The sequence below is a fragment of the Acromyrmex echinatior genome, chromosome 1 (genome assembly GCF_024713525.1).
Source record: "Acromyrmex echinatior isolate Ae372 chromosome 1, ASM2471352v2, whole genome shotgun sequence".
NCBI classification, from domain to species: Eukaryota; Metazoa; Arthropoda; class Insecta; order Hymenoptera; family Formicidae; genus Acromyrmex; species Acromyrmex echinatior.
Window position 1 is genome coordinate 26,754,460 of NC_141852.1, and position 27,261 is coordinate 26,781,720.

Below are 27,261 nucleotides of genomic sequence, written 5' to 3' on the forward strand. Positions count from 1 at the left end.
CAAAGATGAAATGATTTTTAAGCATTGTGAGCATAAATCGAACTGCGGCTGAGATAAGTCCGTGTTATTTGCACTTTTTGCACTTAGTGTCTTCGTTCTCTCTCCTTTCAACTCTTGAATATATTGTATATTTATCCCATTTTAAGTGTAAACATTTTTGGAAATATTATATCAAGCAACAAACCTAGTATCTCGTTGATGACTATCGATGATCAAGTGATTTCTTCGCGCAGAGCTCAAACAACGGAAATTCAAACATGACTTATAATTGACTTACTTATCGGGTATGCAATTGTGTAGCTACGTAGTTCGGATCAATGTTTTATGAGTGTAGCTGGCATCATTGATTGTCCTGATTGTCACTTGTCACTGGTTGGATTGGTGCACTCAGCTTCAGCTTGTTCTCTGTTTTTGATATGTTCAGTGTAATATTTATTGAATACATTTTTCCACAAGTTTCCTTAAATTTCAGACTAAAATGTCGAAAATGAATTCGAAAGATAAAGACAACAAAACGTTGCATGATAAACTCAAGCAATTTTTTCGCATAAATAAAGGTAAATATATTACGTTTCGAATATCTCGTATATCGCAAGTTATATGTTACGTCCGATATTTATAATTATATCGATCGTCTTTTTGCAGGAAGTTATAAGAGTCGCGAAGAATTCACTTTGACTTATGATATCGAAAAAGAAATTAGTCCAGACAGTCCAGTGCATCATCGTACGAAAGCGATTAAAGAGCTTCGTGACGCAGTGCTCAATCAACAGTGGGAAGATGTATATATACACTCTTATCTATATTTATCTAAAAAAAGTTACAAAGTGTCATTCTAAATGAACAAGTATAAAAGATCAGACAAAAATAATGATTCACGTTTAACTTTTTTTCTGTTTGTTTCTAATAACAGAGAGCGGCTGAACGTTTATGGAATTTAGTTCAAGACTTACTAGGAAAGGATGTTCCTCGCGAACATAGGCATTTAACCTTGAATTTTTTAAAATGCCTTGTACAAGGACAATATTCTAAACTTTCATCATTGATGCGTGTAAAATTTTTCATGGTGGTGAAGGAATATGATATTCCTGAAGATATTGGTCCTAGGTATTTTGACAATATCCATTATCTTATTTTAACTGTCACTGTTTTATCTATCATTTTTTTGATATTTCAGATTGGAATTGTTACAAACATTAACAGAACATGGGAAAGATATTTTACATTTGGAAGAAAGAATGGGTCCTTTTCTATTAGAATGGATGCCTACAGTAACAGCAGGAGATGGGAAAAGAGGAGCTGAATTTTTGTCTCTTCTTGTTAATGTTATCAAATTCAACTCTGCTTACATTGATGAGGATATTATATCTGGTCTCGTCCAGTAAATATCTTAAAAATCATTTTTTTTTTCTAACAATAAGTGAAATTACTTTACTCATATAATAAGTTATCATAATTTTTTCAGATATATTTCTCATTTGTGTTATTATAGTAATAATACCGAAGTTGTTTCTGGATGTTTGGAAGCTCTCGATGCAATTATGTGTTATAGTAATTTACAATCTGATTCATTGCAAACCTTTATTATAGCCTTGTGCAGAAGTGTAAATGTTGAGACTTATTGCCAAACAAGTTGGAAGGTAGAATAATATTTAAATGTGTTCAGAAACATGTAAAAATCTTTTCCTTTATTGATTATCTACTACAAATAGATATACTCCATGTTTATACATATAAGTGATATACATTCTATACTATACTATATATATAGCTATACTATATATATAGAATATGTATAGTATATATATTATACATATTCTATGCATATACAAATAATTTTCTTTTAATAAATTTAAAAAGGTGTATTACATATGTCCTAAAATTAGTAAATAAAATATGAAGTATATGTACATACATTATAATGGTTTTACAGATTATGCGAAATTTATTAGGAACACATATGGGTCATTGTGCTTTGTATACAATGTGCCGCTTGTTACAAGATACTAACTTTCAACGTGACGTTCGTCTATTACGAGGTGCCGTGTTTTATGTAAATATGGGTTTGTGGGGTACGCATAGAATACCAAAATTAGAATGTACGCCAGCATCTGTTTTACCTTCGTTCTATCAAGTATGTATACATCTGTTTTATCTTTATTTTATGAAGTATTGATGCATACGTATACATGCGTGCAATATTAGACATAATAAACTATATGATGACTACATTAACAGGCTCTACAGTGCAATCATCCAATTGTTATGTATGAAGTCACTCTATCAATACAAAGATTGGTGAATAAGTATGGTAATGAATTATGGGATCCTACATGGAGCATCATTCTTGATATCATAGAAGAAATTATTACTCACACTGGTAAAACTTACTAAAATGCTTATATTTATTCTAATTAAAGAAAACAATAACTATAATAATATATAGTTATTATATACATACATATGTATATATAATTAAAATTATGATTTTTATGCATTGTTTTAGAAACTAGTAATCAACCAGCAACCAAACAAGTTTCTACGAGTTTACATGAGACAATGACTAATATTGAAAGTTTACTTGACGCAAACAATTATAATGGTTGCGTACAACGTTTTTATGATCTTGTTGAACGTTGTAGCGATTCTCGACCTGTAAGTGCATATAGATTCAAAATAGTATAAATGAATGTTTATAAACAGTTTTTATTTTTTTATTTTTAGGAAGGATCTGTATTAAAATTAATTGAATACAGAGCTTCTATGATAGGTCCTACATATTATCAATGGCAGACCAAATTAGGATCTTTGATGGAACGTTACTATAAAATTGAAACACGTACAACCATTCGAATGAAGGTTCTAGACGTTCTAACTAATGTCATTTATGTTAATAGGTATTATAAATTTTCTTGATTTAATAACACTGCTGCGCTCTAACATTCTTTCTCTTACATTCATACAGATATGTATATATTATTATAAACATCACTTATAGGTCCAGATATGAAGATGAGCTTATTGAGCGAATAGTTGTACCGTACACACAACATGTGGATGTAGATCCAGATATTACAATACGCACCGTCACAGCAAATTTATTAATAGATCTTTGTTTGGAATGTGATACTAAGCGATGCATAGAACTTTTAGATATATTGGAAAAGGTATTCAAAGTGCTTAAGTACAAAAGTGTATATATGTATTTATAGTGAGATAATTTATTTATTTTAGATAATCAACAAGCCTTTCACATCAGACACTCCAATATCTATGGATGCCGATATTAAAGATGTAAAAACTGCTGTTGTTGGAGTTCTAAAAATATTTACATCTAAAATTTATCGTTTACCATCGAGTCACGCAATTTGTGCTTACAAAATTTTAGTGAATCATCTTGAGCAACATTACAAAGATCCCTCAGTTTTCCATGATGTATCAACGACACGTTATTTGGTAATTATTTTGTTAATAGGCTAAAACTTATAAATATACATATACACACGCAAGCACACATGTACACATTCGTATATATGCACTAATGTAACATATTACAGATTTTTGAGTGTTTTTTAAAAATCAGAGCAAATTCTTTGCATCATCTTGGTATATTAGATGCATCAAATGTTACTGTAACACGATTTAGTCCATATCTTGTTTTGGAACATGGTACAAGTGAACGTATGAACAATGCAGGTGGTGGCAACAGTCCTCCACCTGCAAGTCCAGTGCCATTGCAACATTTATCTTGTCATATTACTCCGATATCTTTGACTCATGGGTGTAAAACTATTATTTCTTGTATCAAACAAGAAAAAGGTAATACCTTAAAATAATTTATTCTTTTACACACACTTAATATATGTAATTCATACATATATTTTTTTCTTGACAGATTGGAAAGTTTTGTATCTTATATTAAAAGAATTACCTCAAGTGATGCAGAATAGAGCATTGGTGTTATCTCGTCATAGTAATGATATTGACTTTTTTGCAGCAGCTTTATGTTCAATGGTTAGTTAACTCTTTATTCTTAATCTCTTTCTTAAAAGCATTATATTATTTCACAAAACTTATTAATTTCGTGAAATATAATATTTAGGTGAGTGACAAGAGTTTGCGTCTCCCTGAGTCACTTTATAATGTTCCACCTAAATTTACTCTCTCTGAATTTCGAGTCTACGTTTTTCCAGTACTTGCATCTCTAGCATCATATCATGCACATTTGGAACCTTATTTACAACAAAGTTTAATAAAATGTCTAGAGGTAAGAGAAAAAGAAAAACATGTATTTTGTACAGAATATGTAATAAGAGAGAGAGAGAGAAATAATAATAAGAATTACAATGCATGAAAATTGTTTTATCTCTACAAAGTATATTTGAGACATGACAAAAACTTTAATTTTTAGGTTGGTCTCACAGCAAAATGCGCAAGCCAGTGTGTAACCAGTCTCACAATCTGCACATTAGAAATGCGTGATGCAATGAATAAACTTTTGTCTGAAGTGCTTTTAAATTTATCAAAAATTTCTGCGACAGTCTATATTGCTATACCTATTATAGAATTCTTATCAAGTATGTTTTCTACTGTTAAAAATGAGTGTTAAATTGAACTTTTTTAATTTGTGATATCATTTATAAATATAATTTTTATTTTAGCTCTAACTAGACTTCCAAAAGTTTTTGCTAGCTTTATTGGAGATCAATATATGTCTGTATTTGCAATACTGTTGCCATACACCAATCCTTTCAAATATAATCATTATACTGTATCTTTGGCTTATCATGTAATTGCTGTATGGTTTTTGAAATGCAGGCTTCCTTTTCGGAGAGAATTTGTTAAATTTATTACTACAGTATGTATATATATTCTAGTTAATGTCAATTAATTTCTTAAGATATTGATCAAAATTATTTTTATTTTTGAAAAACAGGGATTGAAGGCAAATGTGATAATTCCTCTTGAAGAAGGACATCTAATGAAATCTGATTTTAGTGTCATTAACGAAGATTCTTCAAACAGGAAACGTAGTTCTAGTCTGACTGAACAAGTATAGATATAAAGATCTATTATAATTGTATTTATATTTATTATAATTATATTCAAAATACTTTTTAATAATGTTAAAATTAAAAAATTTGTTATCACATCGTGTATATGCATGTGCATTTTATGTTTTTCACTATTATTAGGTGTTGGAATTAATTCGTAGCGTTTTTTAATGAAAGAATGTTATTTATTTCACATGAGCATTAAAAAATACATTAATGAAAGTACTTCCCATCACTTGTAAAACGCTACGAATTAATTCCAACACCTAATATTTGATATAAATTAAACATATTTGTATGTAATATAATTTTTGTGTATGTATAGGGTAGTAGAGGTCGAAGAGAAAGACCAATAATGGCTAATCGAATGATAGGAGAAAGTAGAGCTTTAGACTTAAAACCTCCAATGGATGAAGGTCTAATGAATTTTCATATTGAACTTATTGAAACTTGTATTGATTTAATGGCTCGTTATACATTTTCAAATTATTCAGCACGGCCTAAAAGGTAACGAATTTTTTAATTTCCCTTAATCGTGATTACAAATAATTACATTGATTTTACAATAGGTTACCAGCTGCCGATTTTCTTTTGAAAGAAGGTCAGTCAATGACTTGGATACTTGGTAATAGACTTATCACAGTTACGACAAGTGGTTGTAGTAATAAAGCTATGCGTGGTGGACTTTGTGACAATTGTTGGGCAGCATGTAAACCTGGCTTTCTGTTACTTGATCACACAAAAACCTCTCACTCAATCTTACAACGTACTTCAAGTATTGAGGTATTTATTTATATAATTATCTTTTACATTCAAATTTATATAATTATTTAATCTATTTGGAAAGCGAGACGAATTCATATTCTAAAGTATCATTTAAAATGATATAATATAATTGTAAAAGAAGACATACATATGAATATATATAATGTATACGATTAGCTTTTTACGATATGTATAGTTGTGTGTAACAATATTATTCCTTACATTTTTATGCATTATACTGAAAATAGTAAATATAATTGCATTGCATATAAAGAAAAGACATAAGTATGACATACGTAATTATATTGATAGACATCGAAAGAAGATAAATTATCTAGACAATCTTCTGGTGGTCATGGAAGTTCAAATGCAAATACTGCTACAAATTCTCCTACGGAAGAATCTAAAAAATCTACAGAAGAGTCTGATAGTACGAAAAAGGAATTTCTTATGGAGAAAACTGACAAGGATCAAATTGAAACATCAAAATTAGGACAAATATTAAATAACGATAAACAAGATGGACATATATTGTGTGCTTGTTGGTGTCAAGGATGGGCTGAAATATATGTTCGTAGACCTACAGGCGATATGTCATGGATTATGAGGATCCAGAATTCAACACAATTTGAAACTCCTATGGATTTTCCTGTACATGACATTATGGCTTTGTATATGCCAAATCAAGATACAGTACAAAATAAACAACAGGAGGCTGCTTCAGAATTCTCAGATGATGAAACAGAGGTATTTCTAAAGTTAATCGACAATAAATCTTATTTAAAAAAGAAAGACTTATAAATATTATTTCTTATTACAGGATGTGCCAAACAAAAGTAATAATCAGATACAAAATGAACATATGAAACCGGTAATTTCGTCTATAGTATCAGGTCCAATTGCAATACCTGGTTCGCCAGCTCGGCCTAGTCCATCTCGGCAAAGTTCAAGAGACAGTTTAGAAAGTTTAGAAGAAGGTGAAGAAGGTATTTATTATATTATTTATTATATTATAGTATTTATTATTTATGATTTTCAAAAAATAAATCTAAAAAAATGGAAATCTTCCATAGATACGCGACGTTCTAGAAATCCAGTACGTCGATCAAATTCAAGTCCAGAAATGAGCGCTAATTGGAAAAATCCATTTTTGAATAAAGAAAAACTAAATGTGCAACAACAAATTGATAAAGATTTTACTTGCTCAGAGCTAGAGATTAAATTGGATGCAGAATTGAAGAAGCATTCAAAAAATATTTATACAAAGGACATGAGGTATATATTTTTTATTAAACATGTACATATTCATTATTATTATGTTTATGGTAGTTGGTAATAGAGAAAGGATAAAATAAATTCAGAAAATTACACACAAAAAAGCGCTTGTATTCAAATAAATTATTAAGCTCAAGCATTATATTCTTTTATTGAATTTTATTATAAAGAAAAATTATTTTTAATACTTATTTGCATAATTTATAGAGTTAGTTGCGAAGCTATACCAGAAGAAATATTTGGCATGGGAACAACTCCACCTTCTTCAGAAAATACTGGAGATCATCCAACTGCATTACGTTCGCAACGTTCTTATCCAGGAGCAACACAAATTACTCAAACTATTTCAACAACCAGTAATACCGTACCACCATCTCCTACAACTATACAGGTTGAAATAATATACTAATAAAGTATTAAGAAAATGACAAAATATACTTCTTTATGTAATGTGAAAATGATTTTAGGCACCAGGAAATTATTTAGGAATACAAACACGTCCTGCACAGATACAATCGTCTACCACAAAAGCGCCGCAATCACCTACTCAAATTTATTCTCGATTATCTAGTCTTGATTATAATCAGAAGCAAACTCCATTAACTGTTGAAAATAAACCACCTATTGGACGGACTCATATTGTAGATAAAGTATGCCAAGGAACTTTTTTTTCTCTTATTTTTAGTATATTATACAAATTATGACTGATCATTCATTTTAACAGAAAGATGAAAGGCCAGATCCATCTACATTGCCTCCTTTACCTATACCTTTTCGAGACAGAGGTCATACAATCTCTGTTATGAGCCCAGCTAAAAAATCACGAGACTGGGATAACATACGACGGGGCAATTCTCCTCGAGTAAAGGAACCACCGCGAACAGGCATTAATCCAAGGTATATTTACCGTGTATCTTTTTATGAAACTGATATATACATTTTTTCACATTTTAAAATGTTTTATTATACTATGAGAATTACTTCTCTTTTGAGACAAAAAATATGTTGTCCCGTTACAGTTTTGTATTCCTTCAACTTTACCATGCAGCGCATTTTGGCACTACCACAGAAAAGCCTTTATTGGTTCCACAGACAACAGCCATACAACGCGCAGTTACAAACCTAGATAGAATACAGCCGTATGAAACTCACAAAATTGGAGTACTTTATGTCGGCCTGGGTCAAGCTTCGAATGAAATTGAAATTTTAGCAAATCAACATGGTTCGCTTCGTTATACTGAATTTTTGAAACGTTTAGGTACATTAGTTCGACTAAAAGATGTCGATGAAAATATATTTTTGGGTGGATTAGATCGTAATGGTGAGAATGGAGAGTTTGCTTATATTTGGCAAGATGACGTTACACAGGTTTGTAAATAAAAATTACATATCAAACTTAATTCATCATTCTCTCGTGTGCGATTTTTAAAATAATTTTTTATTTGAAAAAACTTTCTAGGTAGCTTTTCATGTCGCAACATTAATGCCTACAAAAGCAAGTGATCCAAAGTGTACATCTAAAAAAACACATATTGGGAATAATTATGTAACACTTATATACAATGAATCTGATGAACCATATAATATACAGACAGTTAAAGTACGTATAAAATTAAACCGTCATAATACGTGTTACAAAATTTTGTTGTATGTGTGTATATGTATATAATTCTTTTACTCTTATGTATATTTTTAGGGTCAATTTAATTACGCCTGTGTTGTGATACAACCTTTAGATCATGGTACTAATCAAGTTACAGTACAAGCACGAGAAGAATTGGCTGAGCATATTGGTCACAGCGAGCCTAAAATTATTTCTGATCAAAATTTGGCTATTCTTTCACGGCAACTTGCTTTGCATGCTAATGTAAATATCATGAAAGCTTTTACAGAAGAATTAGTTGTAATGTGACATAATATAATATAATATAATTACAGCTAGCCTCAATGGTTTGTTCGTCTTTGAAGCATAATAGTCATAATCCATATGCTTCCAATTGGTTGGAGCGCTTACGTCACATCAAGCGCTTGAGAAGCAGAGTATTGCAGGAATACATCAATAATAATCCGGAAACTGCTACGGACGAATTATCACCGAGAACCAACAAACGAGTGTATATGGACGACTTCACGGAATATACGACATAGTTATTTGTATCATTTATAGAATAACACTATGACAAAAATATTAATGAATGGAAACAATTATATATTAGATCAAATGAATGCATTAACAAAATAAACGTGCATTAATTGTTGTCAAAATATTTTAAAAGCTTACAAATTTTCCAAAATTAAATGTATAATATATTAGGTGTAGTAAAAAGAAATCCATTATTTTTACTACACCTAATATTAATATATTAAGAGGAATGATACTTTTCGTTAGAACATATCGCAATCTTATATAATTGATGTTCTTTGCTTGTAACGTAAATAAAAAATGGCAGTTTATCCTAATTTTCGCATTAAATTTTTTTTTAAGATAAGAGATTGAACATAGTCAAATTTGAACACTTATAAAAAATGTATATATATATATATATATATATATATATATATATATATATAATTTATTCAAATAAAAGATGAAATAATTTCAAAGTATGGCTACCAGGTAACTTTGAAAAGTTGATAACATTGACATGTTTTACACGTTCATATTTAGCTCTTTTAATACTAATCCCTTTTACACCGAGCATTTGATACGGATATTAACTTTCTATTAAATTATCTTAATTTCAGCAATGTATTCAAAGAATGATGTACTAAATTGGTACAATATGCATCAAAATAATTAATTAAATACATATATTATATATATGTTTACACATATCGCCGAAATTAAGAGCATTCAATAGAAAGTTAGTACCTACACTATAAAGTGCACGATGTAAAAGTCAATGTAAACTAGCCATTCGCGCGGCGCGCCACACTTTGCTGATCCAGGTGACGGAATATGTCGAATAAATACTTATTTCTGAAATCAGGATTCCCGCGGGCACCTTTTGGTCTCGGGATCGGACGTTATGTCTGTCAGTTACAGAGAATAACTTTAAAGTTTTGCAAAAACCGTGGTACAAGTCAGGGAGTAAGGTGATTCTAACCTACATTTACTTGTAGATGTTTTCTACGCAATATTTAAAATTAATATTTTTCTTAAATTTTTTTTATAGAGGTTTCATAGAACATGATCTAATTAATTATGCAAAAGAAAATCCAGGAGTTGTAGTATATGTTAAACCAAGAAGGCACAGACAACCAGTCATAGTAGCCGAATATTGTACGTTTATATTTATCTATGGAACATTTATCTACATTTAAAACGTTATTAGTGTAGTGCTAATATAGAATATATTTTTCTAGTGAATGGCGATAGACAATGGATGGAGGTTGCTAATTATAGCCGGGACGATATTATAAAATGGATGGAATTGTTACGAACGCAGTTTCATGATGGTCCTTCGTTGAGATTGCGTAAACTATGGCACACGGAATTCCCATCGATTCAGGGACCATGGACACCATTTACTTTTAGAAATCCTATGTTAAACCTAACTCAGTTTCCTAATGTAATTATGTTTTTATCCAGAAACAATTTTTTCATTTTGTATCAAGATTTTTTTTATTTTATATTAAGAAATTAGTTATAAAAAAGTTATACATAACTTTATAAAATATATGACATATTTTATTTTATTTGTAGAAAGAGCTTGGTGCAGCTGTTAAACTTGATCCCACAGCAACGGAACAACTTGTTGAATTATTCAAGGCTCAGCAGTTGGCTGACAATGCAGTTAATGATTCCTGCCAAAATGTTGAAGAAACTTCCATACATGTTCAAAGGACATAATATTTTAAGCAATTTTAATACATTTCTAATTTTTAATTTATAGTATGTATATAAATATATATAGTATAAAAGATATTTTTGTAATATTTCATAAATGTTCAAAATTGAGACATAAGAAGTCTTAAAGACGGTTTTTTTTAAATCGAGATATAAGACATCTTTTCAAAAAATGTTTTCAAAAAATGTCTTTAAGTTGTATGTCTCGTTTTCGATCATGTGTGTTGTTATAATTAGAATTGCAGCAACCGAGTTCGCATTTGTTGGCAACTTGACGGTATAACAACTCTGGGCAATTTGCGAGCAATTTGTCTACAACTTTAAAATCGTCATTATCAAAATTTGTACTAATACTGTCATATAATAATATACAATAATATACAAAATAAGACTGCTGTTATATTGCGATAATACAAGATAATATTGATGCAATTATCTTGCTATTAAACTATTGTTGCGATTGTGTTGAGACACGCTTTGCTGTCTCTTTATGTCATTTAGTTTTGCTTGAAAGTGATGATAAGTAGAAAATTCTTTAACAGAATTTATAGATTATTTGTCAGGATATAAACACTATTAAATAATATACACTCGTAGAGTAGTTTTAACAAATTTACGATATATGCTACATTGTATTATATTTTTTGCACATTTTTCACGTGCTAATACATGTCTGCATGGTAAAAATGTTATTTGTAGGTTTACATCATAGAAAATTTTATATAAATTTTTATCGTCGTATGATTTTTTTAAAACTAATCGAGCTTTAAGAGCTTTCGTTGACAATATTCTTGTTCTCATGTATTTGCATTTTCTCATATTTTATATTTCATAAATGCAATTAGTATATGAGAAAAGCTTTTTTAGTATTTTTATTGATTATCTTGAATTCATAGTGTATATTGAAAGCGTTAATTTTTTATATGTGCATATATGAAAATTTCTTATTATAAATCTTTTTTAATCTTAAAAAGAAAACTATCATAAAATGAAAACTAATTTAAAAGAATCCTGAAACAAAGACCGAACTTGATCATTGTTAATAAAACCATGGCAAAATAAAACCATGAGTAAACAAATTTAATTCCAAACTAAAAATATATCGATAAAAGAGCAGTAAAGTCAGAAAAGGTTCCTTAACAACTAATTAAGAAAAGGATAACGTGATTTTAATTCCGTCTGGATCCAGGTGTTGCAGAAACTCATCTCTAATGAAATTATCTTTACTATATCTTTTTATATTTTAATTCTGTAAAAAAATTGCAATCTTTTTGTATTTTAATTCTGTAAAAAAATTGCAATCCGTAAGACCAGTTCGAAAATTATTTGCGAAATGAAATGCTAAAACAGAACGGCTTCAGGATCCCCTTACAAATTAAAATTTTTGCTAATTCTACAAGATATTCATAAAATATATGAAAGATATAATATGCAATATATGTATATGTGTGTATATGAAAGATTTAGGATAATATACAAGAATCGTCTGGTTTTTTCTTTTGGAACTTTTTGTTTGGAATTCGCGCGTTAACCGGTGTTTCAAAAAAAGAATTGGATTTGTACCTTTCTTGTGAAGTACCTGCACTTGGTGTTTTCTGCAAAAGGAAATCGCGTTGCAGATATTGTATGACATTCGTTTACGCGCGTCTTATTAATTATTAATCTGTCTTTATTAATTATCATTACCGTCTGTTTAGGTTGAACATTTGCACCTCTATTACGTAAATCGAAAATTGTCCCACCTGGTTGAGTTAAATTCGTATATGAATAACTGTACTCTGTAATAATGTTTTTTTTTATTATTAGGTGCGCAACTAAGTTCTCGCTGTTATTTTGATGAAAATGCATCAAAATAACAGCGAGAACTTAGTTGCGCACCTAATATTTATTACCATTTAGCTCAATTTAGATAAAAAAGTATTCTTTACACTTTTATTATATAATATGAACACAAATAATTACGAAATACGCACGTGTACTTTTGGGCAAATGTGTTGAATAATTCGTTGTATTAACGTAATTTAAATTTGTTGTCGGAACATCAGGAAAAATCTAAAAAAACATTTTATTTATTTAATCTATTTTAATATGTAGTCAGGAGAGATGTATGAGGAATAAAATACCGTTTTATTAATCGAATCCTTAGTTTTAACTTCGGAATCTACTTGATTATTCCATTTGTCATTATTCTACAACATAAAATTATCTGATATTTAATGTTTTAAAACAATGCCTATATTTTTATCCGTAACAAGCATCTTCACTTTATTTCTTTTTTGCCTTAAAATATTGTCAGCTTTTAATATCTTTTAATGTTGAAAGAAATATTTTCTGTTAAGTTTTTGTTTCAGTGTATATACGTACATAGTGATACAATGCATAAAAAAAATACATATTGTTAAAAATATCCTGTTTTATTAGTCATATATATGTAAATAGAATAAAATCATATCTTATAAATGCAACATTATCTTTGTTACATAATTATACATATACATATTGTTATATATAAATTATTTAGATATTAGTTATCAATATCTGTACATTATATCTTAAACATGCATGGAATACATGTATGGAACAAATTGTAAATAATGATGTTAATTTTATTTAGTTTTCTTTTGATTATTTACCTTTGGGTTTAATTTTATCTGTTGCGTTGTTGGATCCAGTAAATTTTTATTCATCTACAATATTAAAGAACACAATATTATAGAATTATAATGCAAATGATTATAACAATACATTTTAATAATCAAGTTGATAAGTCTTCGATATTTTCAATCAATATATATTTTATCTTGAAATAATTTATTACCTTATTCATTTTAAATTTAAAACCCTTGCAGCATTGGGTAAAGTGATTTATATCACCACACTTTGTGCACTTCGATCCCCAAGCAGGACACTTTCCAAGTGGATGCTGCTCATCACATCTCCAACAGACTTTCTTTACAACATTATCTGATGGTTTTGATGCAACACTTGAGTCTGCCCTCGTTTCTTTAGTAACTTGTTTCATTTTTTCCGTATTAATGTTGTAGTCGTGGTAAATTGCTACCAACTTCGGCAAATCTAAATTGTCTGCTTCAAAAAATTTTTTACGCAATATTTTGTCATGAGTTTCAAGAATAATTTTGTCTCGTATCATGCCGTCTAGCATATCGTTAAAGTTGCAATTTTTAGCTTTTTCCTGTAAATAACAAAGATTTCAATATATATATTTGTGTGTGTGTGTGTGTGTGTATGTGTGCAATATACAACAAAAATATACATCACAAATACCACGTACTTTTAAAATATTTATATATTGTTCAATAGACTCATGTTGCTTCTTTGCTCTTGTAAAAAAATTGTATCGTTCAACCACCTCTTTTTTTGGTGGATTAAAGTAGTTTTCAAGCTTTTCAATCAATATATCCATATTATCTTTATCTTCCACATTGTCAAAAGAAAAATTTTGTATTGCATCAATACCAACTTTTCCAATCCGATTTTTTAAAAGATTTGCGCGGATCTCATTAGGTTTATCAATATACCCAGTTAAATTCATGAATATAATAAAATCTTCTTTCCAGCTTTGCCAGTTGCTGGCCATGTCGCCATCTATTGTTAAAGGATCTGGAGCACGGGCGTGTACCTCCATGCTAAATGCAAAGCTTACTAGAAAAAAAAAAATACAATTTTAATCTTTTTTAAAAATATAAACTTTGATTTATTCTCTAAATTTGTATCAAATTGTATAGATAAAAAATACAAAATAATTTTTACAAGATTTTTACAATAAATGTAAATACTCAAGTAAAAATTATAGAAAAGAATAAAATTCTTACATTGATATAAAGAAGAAAGAAAAAATTATCAGGCATAAAAAAATTAATGCTTTTTCAATTATGATAGGAAAGATATTAATAAATATTATTCATGTATATGCATGATAGGAAAGGTATTAATAAGTATTATTCATGTATATGCAAAGATTTTTCCGTTGTCTAAAAAAATGCTAACAGGTGTAATAAAGCTTTTTATGTTATCATTTACGAAAACAACATTAAGTGCGCCAATGATACAAATTTACTGCGCCGTGTTTTGTACTTTTTGCATGCGCTTACTAAATTTGAAACTTATACGAACAATTAATTATATTATGTTTAATTTTACAATTATTTTATATTTATTTTTAATATTTAATTTTACAATTTTATTATTACATATTTAATTATAAAATTAATAAAATATGTTAGGAATTTCTCAGCATTAAAATGATAAAAGTTATGGTAAATGTTCACTTTAGGAGAGATCTCTCCAATCATCTTGATCTTGACGATGTTGTCAAGGTCATGACTTTGAGTAATCTCCAACAACTTTTAGCCGTCGCTCATTTTCGATTAAAAAGTTAATAACAAAAAAAGTTTGAAAAAATAACGTTTTATTTTGTCTATATATAATATTAAAAATTGTTCTATACTTTTCCTTGATTATGTAATGTTTTCCACGCGAAGGGAATTTTATCCCACCTCTCTCCTTGCTCTTAGAAGTCGTTTTCGCGTGGAAGTCGTGCGTTCCTAAAGCAGAAGAAGAGGAGGTGGAGTGAAACTCACATCATATGAACAGTCGTAAAATATATTTTAAAACAGAAAATTTTTATTTTATATAGCAGAAAGAGACATCATTTTTCAAACTCTTTTGTTAATAACTTTTTAACGAGCGATGGCTAAAACTTGTTGAAAGTTACTCAGAGTCACGACTTTGACAATTATAATATATTAAATTTAATCAAGACATTTTTTATTGCTGAAGAACAATAAAAGAACTTGAAAATATATTAACCCTAGCTATACACACTGGGGTCCCTTAGTGTAATAAGTTGAGATTTTTTTGTTTCTGAACTTTTCTTTTTCTATACAATCATAAGAGTAAATTTTTTTTTCTTTGAACTAATGCATCTCGAAGTTCTTAATTCTACTGACTTTTACACATAATGAACTTATTCTTTAATCAATTCTCCATCGATTGAAAAAAAATTTATTGTCCATTTTTACGAAAGTTATAACAAAATATGGATGGTCCCAGGGATTCAAGTGTATATCAAGGGGAAAAAAATGTGTGTAGCTATAAGGTTAACTATATTTATTATAAGTAAGACGTATATTTATAATTATTTCTATTAATTTTATTATATACATATGCATATACAGGATATCTGCAAAGAGATCAAACTTATATGTTAATGAGGTTGAGTAGATGAAAAAAGTTTATATAAAACTTACATCCAAAAATGCTTAATTAGAAGAAGTTATAAATATTAAAAAATTTATGAGTATTATTCATTTACTACAATATTACTTCTTGCAAGTAGAAATATGCAAAAAAATTTGGTAACATTCCAAGTAGCACATGTTTTACAAAGCGTTACAAAAAGTGCTAAAACAGCACATGTAAAAAGTGCTACTTAGATAGTTTGACGAATGGTAGCCTGCATTCTTTCAGAGAAGATGTATTTTGAAATGAAATGAAAATTATAAAAATGAACAAATTCATTAAATATTGAATTAATGAAAATATAAATATTTTAGTGAATATGCTCATTTTAAAATATCACAATCGATTCCCTCTGAAAGATAAATATTTTTAAATATTTATTGACTATGATATTATTGATAATATCAATTATTACAATAGTTACAATAAATTCTGCTTTCATGACGAATTAATGGCTGCATTCAGCAGAATATTTATTTTGCAACTATTTTCTTTGCTGCAATAAGACTCATTTTCTAGGTAAAAGTATAATCCAGTGTAAAACTATAATTCAATCAGTATAAAGAAAACTTTCAACAGTTGCAAACTGTTAATTAAACATTCTACTGAACATGGCCATAATTATCAAATTCTATCAAATATTTCTATTGTGCTACAAATACAGTAGTAAATGTATATTCTGTTTATAAATCTTTGAGTTATAACTTTCTAATAAAGCATTTTCGGATATATGTCTACATGAAATATTTTTTCACACGTGTTGGTCATCAATGGCTGCGTTTAGCAGAGAAAGCTGCATTAGGGATTCTGCACAATAAAAGGAACAGAGAACAGAGAATAAGAATTTCAACCTATTAGAAACTGTATATTCCACAATACATGATTTCTGATAGGTTGAAATTCTTATTCTGTTTCCCTGTTCCTTTTATTGTGCGGAACCCCTTATACTGTACAAGTACTGTATAATATTGATTTTTGCACCTGGGATGCTATATTCTGTAACTTTCTGTATACATCTACCGATAGTTGTCCGATCGGTGTTTTACAAAGCTTTTTTATCATACAAAATATCTGCGCAAAATACATAACGACTCAACAACTATCGACAGGTGTGTACAGAAAGCTACAGAATTGCGTCCTTGGGTACACGAAATGCTAATTTAAAACAAAAATAGTATAAATTCAAACAAATAGACATAAAGTTCCAATATATATATTATAAGTATTTCTAATTTTTTAATGATATATAATTAAATACGCCATATTCAATTTTGCGATTAAATTATGTGTTTGGAATGACTCATTATAATTAATTAGCATACAATATCTACAATGACCATTCTTTTAACAAGTTTTTAATGTACTTACCTGATTGTTGAAAATAAGATTCCGCACTTGTTCGATGCAGAATATTTAAATAAGTATATAAAGCTCGGCCGTGAATAAAAATGAACTCGCTACTCTCCAGTCATCCGTCCTTGACTAGCGATGGCAGATAATAACAGACATATCAGATAACGTAATCATCAGTATTGTACCAACCTACGTGTGCATCAGTAAAATATTATTACACACGGGTATTCCCCACACACACACACATACACACACATATATATATATATCATTATGGGCGCGTCAAGTTAATAAAGCGGCTAGCCTCACCGAACAAATGAACATAATTGGTTGTTACTTATAGATCCAACCAATCATATTCAATCGCTCGGTAAGCATGTTTAATCGTTTTACCGTCTTAAACTCGCCATATGATATATAGCCTGTTTGTTTAAAGGTGCCTTTTCATGCAACGCTGAGAGTAACTCGCGCTAAAAGCGCGACTGGTGTTAAATATTCTGATTGGTCATTGCAATCACATGATTAGCAGCCAATGATGAACTTATTTCTGTGTACTAAAATGGCTGCTTAATGAATGATTGGTGGATTTCATAATCCATCTTGCAAACGATGCTATTTCTAGTATTTTTTCTAGTACTTTTGCGATCTTGACATCAGGTGGTCGCGCTTTTTTTATAAATATAGGACTCTAGAATCGTCAGCCTTTCTGTTTATTATTTCGATCACTATTTCAATTTAGTTGTCTGCAGTCCAATAAGCGTTTAATATTATTGGTATAGAATAGAGATCCTATAGTTCATCAGAATTCTAATTCTAAAAATTAGAAAAAGACAAAGAATAAGTTGAACTGAGATTAAAGTTAATCTACGTTGATGGAAATGGGCATTAATGATTTGCAAAGTATCACGTGATCGATATTTTTCTCTGATTGGCACGAGTAATTCGTAGTAGCAGCCATATTGAATTTATTATCAATGTACTCAACATTGATAGTAACTCGACTCCTATCGACTGTCATGGAATGAGGTTAGTAAACTTTTTCAATGTTTTTTCAATGTTTGAATATTTATTTATTATTTCATGCTTTGCATTGAATGTTACCTTATATACTGAATTTACATCCATCATTATCATGCCAACGAATTGCGTCGCATATCGCTGTAGTAATAACACTGTTGGGGTTAATAACACGGGGGAGAGTCGTTTCGCATGGAAAGTCGAAATCCATGTAAATATAATTATAGATTTCATTTTGTCTCAGAACCATTTTGTGATTGATTTCCTAATCTCAATAGTCGTCAACTTTAACATTTAATATCTCAGTTTGCGGGGCAGTGCGACACTTTTTCTGCTACATTTTTTCGTTTCATGCAAAAACGCGTTGAATAAGCCTAATTTTATTGATTTTTAAACTGCGGCATTTATTCTGTATAATTACTTATTGGGGTTTCTATAATAAGCTATTAATCATAAATCAGAAGTCAGAAGTTAAAAATTGACCAATCACAGTCATCTAACTTCTGATTTATGACTATGGCTTATTGTTGAAGGCACATATGGCCTTAAGGCTTAATGCCTGTATTCATAGTTAAGCCTTATATTTAAGGCTTCCTTAAATTTATTTTCAGATACTCTACGAATTATTTCATTGATACTGAGCATCTAAAGATAAATTTAAGCCTTATATACAAGATCCGACTATGAATACCGGAATAAAACATTTATTGTAGATCCAGACTAATAGCAGTAGTATAATAGAACAGCCAATTAAATTTAGCCCAAATTCATACTCCTACTGCGCATTCGCGGGAACGTTAAGCTGAAAACACAATGAAAAGCACAGGCAATAGGAACAGGGAATAAAAGATTTCAACCTATCAGAAATCCATTCTATTGTATTATTCATGGTTTCTGATAAGTTGAAATCTCTTATTCCCTGCTTCTATTGTCTGTGCTTTTCATTGTGTTTCCAGCTTTACAGCTTGTATTGGGTCATCTAAAAAGTATCCGCGGTACTTTGTCACTAGATATTGGGTCATCTAAAAAGTATCCGCGGTACTTTGTCACTAGATATATGACCATCAACACACTTCTAGTGACAAAAAACCGCGGATACTTTTTAGATGACCCAATATTTTTACACCATTAATGCTCGTATTCATAGTTAGACTTAAGAGTGAAATCACACGGTGCGGAAAAGGGTTGCGAAATAGAGAATGTGTCATTCAAATAATCAAGCACTAAAATAATCAATAGCACTATTCGGAATAATGCAGAATAACACTGATTGATTGCTTCTATGACGCATTCTCTTTTTCGTACCATGTGATTTCACCCTAAGGCTTCCTTAAATTTATCTTTAGATATTCAGCAAGTAATGAAATAATTCGTAGAGTGTCTAAAGATAAATTTAAAAAAGTCTTAAATATAAGGCCTGACTATTACTCGTATTCATAGTCAGGGCTTATATTTAAGGCTTTCATAAATTTATCTTTAGATATTCTACGAATTATTTCATTGGCTGCTGAATATCTAAAGATAAATTTAAGGAAGCCTTAAGGTCTGACTATGAATACGGGTATAAGTGAATACGATTTTTATTCTATCCCTTTTCTCTCTTTATCTTCTTGTTCCTTCTTTATCGCAACATTATGTTGCTTTTGAAAACGAGCCTGTAGGATCTACAGGCATTTGCGCCGTTTGCGGCAGCGTTTGGCAATTTAACAGAATTTAATCGCGTTAAATGTTCGATTCATAGACTTGCGAAGGCTAAGCAAACTGGCGACACGATCGGAACAATTGGTAAATGAATGCGGTGTAGCCTCGTATGTATTGTAGGTACATGCATTCGCTCGTGGTTCATTCGCATGACGCCTGGCTGGAGCCGCTGGAGCACCGAGCAGGAGCAACACGAAGGCGACTGGCGGACAACCTGATCGGTGGTTCGTCGACGTGATCAAACGTGATGACGTCAGATCTCGAAGCATAGGCTGCATAGGCCGAGAAGGAACGCGTTTAAAGCCGAGTAGGGCGTGAAATCGTGCGCTCGTTCTTTCGTGCGTCGCGTCGCGTCGCGTCGGCCGTCGCGTCGGATGGAAGTATGTGCGAATAACAGCGCGCGCGCGCGGCCCTTTTATTCACGGGATAATTATGTTATTCGGTGCTGTTTTAACGTGATCGACAGTGAATAGTGTACCATGTTCCGCTGCATTCCAATTTTTAAAGGGTGTAACAGGCAGGTGGAATACGTTGACAAGCGTCATTGCTCTCTGCCCTGCGTCCCCGACGATATCCTGCGATACTCGAGGAGTTTGGAGGAGCTTCTACTAGACGCGAATCACATTCGTGATCTACCAAAAGTAAGCGACAAAGACCTTTCTTTTCGTCTTCCTTAAGCAGCTTTAATCTTCTTTTTCTTTTTCTACCTCGCACACGTACATGACAAACACGTACCATCCTCTTCCTACCGTTGTATCGTATATTTCTTAATGTATTAGTCTATCATTGCCGTACAAGGATTGTGTTAAACGTCTTATACGTGTGTCTGTCTCTTTTCGCTTTGTGCGAAAGCCAGTCGATGGAGAAACCTCTATCTATAGATCGATGTCGTGCTTCTTTCAGAATTTCTTCCGACTCCAGAGGCTACGAAAACTTGGCCTGAGCGACAATGAGATACATCGTTTGCCACCAGACATTCAAAATTTCGAAAACCTCGTCGAGTTGGACGTGTCCAGAAATGGTGAGAAGCATATTAGATTGTAATAAAAAAAAAACTAACAAATTTTTGCGGCTTTATTGCGCTCGAGATAACTGTAATACCGGAGCATGAACGCTAGGAATTCTAACAATTAATCATAATTAATCTTATTAGAAGAGCTTCATTAACAATATCTTGCGTCCTATACGTCATGATGTCATTTTTATCGTTGACACGAGTAGTTCCTTTTTCTTCGACTATGAAAGACGTGCTGGTCGGATTTGACTGTTTTTTAAGAGGAAGAAGAAGAAGAAGAGCGAGTCCATAAGGACATGAGTATTTAAGGAGTGATTCAGCGGTGAAGAAGAGAATTGAGTAAAAAGCGTAGCTGTCGGCTTGATCTATGAAGGCAAAGTTACTGAAAGAGAATCTCGTTTATCGTACTTTTAATACTGAACGCGGCAACGCCGTTGGCCGTGCGTTAATGAAACCTGTATAACGGTGTATTTTCTTTCGCTTCCTCTCGTCGTTGCCTCCACCGATCCAAATCCAACGTAGTCGCCGTAGCGCGTCACCATGCTACCGTCGCCACATCCACATCGCGTTAGCCCGAACTAAGCCGAGCGAAGCCGAGTCGCCCCGCCTGTCACTGGCGCCTATCGTGAATATTTTTTTTCAACATATTTATTTCTTATTTCTTTCTCGGTCTACCTGCCGTTGTCTTCCTCGCCTCTCTTGCTGAAAACCAAGGAAAGCTGATAAAATGAAGAATCTCACATATCACTATGTATTTGTAACACGGCGAGTTGATATTTTTGGGTCTCGCCAGGTAGAAATATATCAACTTGTTTACGCGCGCATATATGTGTGTGTATTTGTGCGTACGATGCGTGCATGTAGAAAGAATGTCGGGGAAGAAAAGAGGTGAAGCGGGACGAGACGATGGGAAGAGGGAGTGACATTCCGATTACGATAAGAAAAAATCGGTAATTTTATTTTAAAGATCACATACAGTGAATACAAAAAGTATTTGACAGAGAAAAGATTTTTTAAGAAAACTTTATTTTTAAAAAGTAAATATTATCCAGCGAGGAACGAGTCATCGAGTCAATATAAATTCGATGATTTCAATATCAATTTGACGTCGATTTGACGTTTAATTAACCTCATCATTTCTTGTTGGATAATTAACAATTTATTCATAAAGAATAAAATAGACTGTTTCTTGAAATTATATGTACCAAAATGATGTATTAATTATTTATTACAAAATATATCATCCGAAAAATAAGCGAAAATTTAAAATTGTATCATTTGAATGCTCAAAAAGTATTCGTACGAGAAATTTAGCTTCTAAAATCAGGAATACATGCGAAGCTCGTTCGTTTATATTAAAATATATTCATTTTATAAAATTGCTAATTAATGTTTATTTTCTACAAATAAGGCTCTTTTTATAATAAATTTCCTTGTCCTTTGCTCTCACTGTACACGGTATTTTTTTTTAAATAGATAAACAGTTTTTCATTCTTAAAATTTATCTGGGTCAATTGATACGTGTATCGCGCGTAGATGGCTATTTACAAGAAAAAAAAACGCAATTCTAAGCGTATTCATAACATATTCCTAAATATGTTAGAGCCATACCGCGAAAATCGAGAATTGCGAATGGAAGATCAGAATTAAGATAATTTTAATTTTAATCCGATTCGTCTCGATTGATCGAATTCTTCAATTCATAATCCTTAATTTTCAGTGCATAGTTCTCGCTTTCGCGCTCGTGTTCTACAAATATTTCTCGGTAAATTCTGAAGGAATATTTTTATATTAGATTAGTAACTGTCAATGATTGGTTGACCGAGAAAGCGCAACAATTTATTGACAAGCATGATCGACCATGCATGCAGTCGTTACGTGTTTTTACGTTGCTCGAGTATATTTATCAAGCGTAATGTCAAAAGATAACGTAAATAAATGCGATGCAAAAAAAGGTGACGAAGATTTAACATTTAAAAGTAAGACTCGTGATCTCTGTGAGACCAATTGATCTCAGAATTGAAATTTAATACAAATGTAAATTTTCAGCGAGTAAACGGAGTCTTTCAGTTATCTACAGTTATTAGATATTATAAGCCTATAAGCCAATATCACAGAATCGCGTATTAGTGTCTTAAGATATTATTGTTCTTAAGACGGTCTTGACCCAGTAATAATATTTTGATTAAAACAATTATATTGATATTTATCACACAAAAAAAAAACACAGCTGAAAACTTCACTGATTCAGCAAATCTACAGTCGTAATAGACAGTCAATTTTTTATGTTAAAGTAACAAAGTTAACAGTTGAATAACATTAGCGGTTTGTTAAACCATCAAATCTTCTTAATTACAGATGTTGAATTCGCGCAGTAAGTTATAAGTTTGCTGTACCACCCAATTAATTTTTTTTCTGTGTACCACTTTTTCCATCGTACAAACGTAATTCGCAGTTATCGTCAGATCAACTGTTATAGTCAGATCGAAATGATAAGCCTTCATTGAAAGGCACTGACAGTGCATAGGTAGTGACAGATGTACCGTATATTCTACTATAGACGGTTTCTCATAGGTTAAAAAATCTGTTATTCTCTCTTCACATTGCTTGTGCTTTTCAATTGTGCATTAGAATTAATTATTACGACTATGGTATCGTATCATTGCGAGCGATTTCCTATATCTATATAATAGATGTACGTTGCGTAGCATATCGTTGCCTGCGTGTAGGCATTTACGATCAATTATGTATTGAGAAAGATGTTATGTATTTGGTTCCGTTTACAACAATATCCGTACATTCGTTGCCACTGAGTCATCCGGAATGGTAAACGAGCGCGTGATGAATAGCCACGATGTTACACATGACACGCAACACGCAGGATAGAAGGATAGGATAGAACTTTACTCCACTGTTTGAATGTGTGTAAAAGATAAAGATTACGCAATCGCAACAGGTTTCAGATCGAGAAGGTTATCGTTCGATCGAGATAATCGCACTGAATTGTGCCTGCACTAGTTCATAGTCGCGTTGCTGTACATTACAATCGCGCTTTTCTAATTTTCCTTCGTCTCTCTTTTTCTATCTTTCTTGTTGGTAATACAGATGTACATTTGATTAAGTTTATATTCAAAGTTGTAAAGTTTTCTTACAACTTAAACCGAATCGATCCGATATAATTTGACACTTAAAGCTCTAGGCTGTTTCTGTTGAAAAGATATATTTGTAGATATAAATTTGAATTTTTAGAGTTTTCATACGTATATTTATGCTCGTTTTATAATTATTTAACGACCGAATGAAATTATTCACTGATTGTTCTTAGAAATTGAGTTGGAGATGGAATGAAACTCATAAATATGTTTTAATAGACAAATCGGAATGAAAGTAGAATGGCGAGAGATTTCTTCTCATCGTCTTCTCGTCCTTTTATGTAGGTTCTCTCGGCACGCAAACACGACGTGCAATACAGTAACGATCTCCCGTCACCTCTCTGAGGTAAATTACAAAGGCCGAGGGTGGACGTTTCATGCTATTTATAATGTTTATTGCGGTTGCATCAAAAGGGGCCGCTGACTAGTCGCGATGTAGTAGCGTCTGAACATTGACGTCGCTTGCATAAAAAAGGGAAAAGGGCGTAATATGTCCTAGGCTGCCTCTGGACCGTCGCATCTCCATCCATCCATAAATTCTTTCTTCTATATAGAATCGATCTGTTCTATAGTGCAAACTCATCGCAGGTCAATACTCGACTTGGCAATTTTTTTCAATTTCAGTGTCTAATCTATTTCCGTAATAAAATATCAAAGAAAATGTCCTCTGATAACTCATTAATGCAATCATATATTTGTTATAACTATTCCTTTTAAATATATTGTATTTTAACAACTAATTTAGAATAAGTTTTTAAGATATTATGCATACGATTTAATCCAAAATTATTTAATATTATATATCATGATTTGTTTTAATATATTTGTAATGAAATATATATATATATATATATATATATATATATGTATTGCACATCTAATTATAAACTTTCTTAGTCTAATTTTATGAAACGTTTTTAATTGAAAGAATCTCAAGTTTTTGTCGCGATAACATCACAGTTGCAATTAAAATGACTGCGTGATGAGAAAGTCGACAACTGAAAGAAGTTGTCATTGTATTTGTTTTCGTAGCGGAATTACGCTTTGTTGTAATTTCCTCTCGTCAGTATTGCGTTTGACTCTCGCGATATGACGGAGCTATTCTGAAATGAAATACTCAACTTATTTTTTTTTATATTTTTTTAATGAAATGCTATATAAGGGAAGATATGTAAAATTAGGAAATTTAGAAAAAATTGAGAGAATTTCTTTAGTCATTAATTTTGTGAAAATATCAATAATAATAGACTGTCACTCTCTTGAATAAATAATCAGAAAGTTAAAATATAGCATTAAATACTTTAATCTTGCTCGTTTATTGCACACGCGCAACCGCACATTTTCTCGCGTATGTGAAAAAGAGAATTTAATTTATCATTGAAATTATACTTATTTTATTTTATAGATATACCAGACATTCCTGAAAATATCAAGAATTTACAAGCACTGCAGGTGGCAGATTTCAGCAGTAATCCTATTCCAAGGTTATTCAATTATTCTTACCTTTCTCTCCTATTTTTTAATTCATTCATTCAATTATATTAGGTCATCTAAAAAGTATCCGCGGTACTTTGTCATTAGATATATGACCATCAACACACTAGTCTAGTGACAAAAAACCGCGGATACTTTTTAGATGACCCAATATATATATATATATATATATATATATATATATATATATATATATATATATATATTGTATCTTCTTTCCTCTCGATAGTGTATTGTTAAGTATTTTCTTTGATACAAAAGCAAAATGTAAATTTTCATTGATTGTTTCTTTTAGGCTTCCAGCAGGATTCGTACAGCTGAGAAATTTAACTGTACTTGGACTTAATGACATGTCCCTTACAAACTTGCCATCTGACTTTGGAAGGTAATATCGAAATAAACTTCAAAATTATAATATTCTATATATATTAGGTATTATTATATATTATAATTTTATTCATTGTTTCACAAATTATTGAAAATACATATTTCTTTTATAGCTTGGAGGCATTACAGTCACTGGAATTAAGAGAAAATTTGCTCAAATCCTTGCCTGAATCGCTCTCCCAGCTTTTAAAACTCGAACGATTAGATCTCGGTGACAATGAGATTGAAGAATTGGTAAGTTTTGTGATTTTTATCGTGAAATTAACAATGCAGTGAATGATAACAATCATATCTTTCAGGGTGAATGTTCTCTTGATTATTTCTTGTGCATATACACGCGCGCGCGCTTGTGTGTGTGTGTGTGTGTGTGTGTGTAAATTATTTTATTCTTACTCTAATAATAGATTCTTATAACAAAGATATTTTAAGGATAAGGATATCCGCATTATATCAGATTTACATTGCTATAAATTTTGTTTTGATCAATAGATTTTTTTATTATTAGAATTTAATTTTTTTATAATTTGACAGCTGTATATTAATTGATTGAACTAGTTTTAGTTATAAACTTTAGTCGTAAATTAAAAAAAGAAATGAAAAGAAATAATTATGTTTATTATATATTTTCTCTGTAGCCTGCACATATAGGACAATTACCAGCACTACAAGAATTGTGGCTGGATCACAATCAATTGCAACACTTGCCACCCGAAATTGGCGAATTGAAAACGCTAGCGTGTTTAGATGTTTCGGAAAATCGTTTAGAAGATCTTCCTGATGAAATTGGCGGATTAGAATCATTAACAGACTTGCATTTATCACAGAATGTTATTGAAAAGTTACCTGATGGGCTTGGCGAATTGAAAAAGTTAACTATTCTTAAAATAGATCAAAATAGACTTTCTACCCTAAACCCCAATATAGGAAGGTAAGTGT

The 27,261-nt window shown here is 31.0% G+C and overlaps 4 protein-coding genes and 1 long non-coding RNA gene across 16 annotated transcripts in view; 3 read left to right on the forward strand and 2 right to left on the reverse strand.

Moving 5' to 3' along the window:
• Positions 1-101: 101 nt before the first annotated feature.
• On the forward strand, positions 102-9,554 carry gig (TSC complex subunit tuberin). The gene is made up of 30 exons (XM_011059814.2): positions 102-284; positions 473-557; positions 646-782; positions 914-1,107; positions 1,178-1,381; positions 1,466-1,640; positions 1,934-2,134; positions 2,239-2,380; positions 2,507-2,655; positions 2,725-2,897; positions 2,999-3,167; positions 3,235-3,456; positions 3,558-3,819; positions 3,896-4,014; positions 4,103-4,267; positions 4,412-4,577; positions 4,662-4,858; positions 4,937-5,053; positions 5,380-5,561; positions 5,624-5,837; positions 6,132-6,566; positions 6,640-6,805; positions 6,893-7,094; positions 7,302-7,485; positions 7,562-7,744; positions 7,819-7,991; positions 8,114-8,462; positions 8,554-8,694; positions 8,791-8,961; positions 9,033-9,554. Exons 2-30 carry the CDS (start codon positions 479-481, stop codon positions 9,240-9,242), a joined length of 5,481 nt encoding a protein of 1,826 aa, XP_011058116.2. The 5' UTR covers positions 102-284; positions 473-478; the 3' UTR covers positions 9,243-9,554.
• LOC147911108 (uncharacterized) lies at positions 420-700 on the reverse strand. Its single transcript, XR_015545477.1, has 2 exons — positions 571-700; positions 420-473 (listed from the first exon to the last, which is right to left on the reverse strand). It is a non-coding gene; the product is annotated as an uncharacterized LOC147911108 (long non-coding RNA).
• Positions 9,555-9,970: 416 nt separating the features above from the next.
• Positions 9,971-11,020, forward strand: mRpL43 (mitochondrial ribosomal protein L43). The gene is made up of 4 exons (XM_011059808.2): positions 9,971-10,190; positions 10,271-10,377; positions 10,461-10,666; positions 10,801-11,020. The coding sequence occupies exons 1-4, from the start codon at positions 10,054-10,056 to the stop codon at positions 10,945-10,947; spliced, it is 597 nt and encodes a 198-aa protein (XP_011058110.1). The 5' UTR covers positions 9,971-10,053; the 3' UTR covers positions 10,948-11,020.
• LOC105148226 (uncharacterized) lies at positions 10,693-17,834 on the reverse strand. Of its 6 annotated transcripts, none has more exons than XM_087407213.1 (9): positions 17,575-17,834; positions 15,413-15,509; positions 14,237-14,607; positions 13,763-14,137; positions 13,578-13,631; positions 13,068-13,133; positions 12,918-12,996; positions 12,631-12,722; positions 10,693-12,539 (listed from the first exon to the last, which is right to left on the reverse strand). In XM_087407213.1, the coding sequence occupies exons 3-9, from the start codon at positions 14,588-14,590 to the stop codon at positions 12,408-12,410; spliced, it is 1,152 nt and encodes a 383-aa protein (XP_087263339.1). In that variant the 5' UTR covers positions 14,591-14,607; positions 15,413-15,509; positions 17,575-17,834; the 3' UTR covers positions 10,693-12,407. The 6 variants fall into 6 exon arrangements, 5 of the variants coding, with proteins under 5 accessions (XP_087263339.1, XP_087263349.1, XP_087263345.1 ...); XM_087407223.1 differs by lacking the exon at positions 15,413-15,509 and having other exon boundaries at positions 10,693-10,901; positions 12,508-12,539; positions 12,631-12,686; positions 17,575-17,833; XM_087407219.1 differs by lacking the exon at positions 15,413-15,509 and having other exon boundaries at positions 10,693-10,901; positions 12,508-12,539; positions 17,575-17,830.
• A 2,455-nt stretch (positions 17,835-20,289) lies between these two features.
• Positions 20,290-27,261, forward strand: part of scrib (scribble planar cell polarity protein) — a 34,507-nt gene continuing 27,535 nt past the window's right edge. For 2 of the 7 annotated variants that reach the window (XM_087412688.1, XM_087412682.1), the window contains exons 1-6: positions 20,295-20,918; positions 21,181-21,298; positions 25,850-25,928; positions 26,234-26,323; positions 26,439-26,559; positions 26,961-27,253. In XM_087412688.1, the coding sequence (XP_087268814.1) occupies positions 20,757-20,918; positions 21,181-21,298; positions 25,850-25,928; positions 26,234-26,323; positions 26,439-26,559; positions 26,961-27,253 (863 nt within the window). In that variant the 5' untranslated portion in view covers positions 20,295-20,756. Of the gene's footprint in view, positions 20,919-21,180; positions 21,299-25,849; positions 25,929-26,233; positions 26,324-26,438; positions 26,560-26,960; positions 27,254-27,261 lie in introns of all 7 variants that reach the window. The other 5 variants (XM_087412686.1, XM_087412677.1, XR_015547215.1 and 2 more) reach the window with 5 other exon arrangements.

Excerpts from the sequence above, each read along its gene's own strand:
- gig (XM_011059814.2), top strand. The coding sequence starts at position 479 with ATGTCGAAAATGAATTCGAAAGATAAAGACAACAAAACGTTGCATGAT. Across the intron at positions 5,054-5,379 it reads GTTCTAGTCTGACTGAACAA|GGTAGTAGAGGTCGAAGAGA; the intron begins GTATAGATATAA and ends GTGTATGTATAG. Across the intron at positions 8,695-8,790 it reads ATAATATACAGACAGTTAAA|GGTCAATTTAATTACGCCTG; the intron begins GTACGTATAAAA and ends GTATATTTTTAG.
- mRpL43 (XM_011059808.2), top strand. The coding sequence starts at position 10,054 with ATGTCGAATAAATACTTATTTCTGAAATCAGGATTCCCGCGGGCACCT. Across the intron at positions 10,191-10,270 it reads GGTACAAGTCAGGGAGTAAG|AGGTTTCATAGAACATGATC; the intron begins GTGATTCTAACC and ends TTTTTTTTATAG. Across the intron at positions 10,667-10,800 it reads ACCTAACTCAGTTTCCTAAT|AAAGAGCTTGGTGCAGCTGT; the intron begins GTAATTATGTTT and ends TTTTATTTGTAG.
- LOC105148226 (XM_087407213.1), bottom strand. The coding sequence starts at position 14,590 with ATGGAGGTACACGCCCGTGCTCCAGATCCTTTAACAATAGATGGCGAC. Across the intron at positions 13,632-13,762 it reads TTAAATTTAAAATGAATAAG|ATGAATAAAAATTTACTGGA; the intron begins GTAATAAATTAT and ends TTAATATTGTAG. Across the intron at positions 12,997-13,067 it reads AGGATTCGATTAATAAAACG|ATTTTTCCTGATGTTCCGAC; the intron begins GTATTTTATTCC and ends ATGTTTTTTTAG.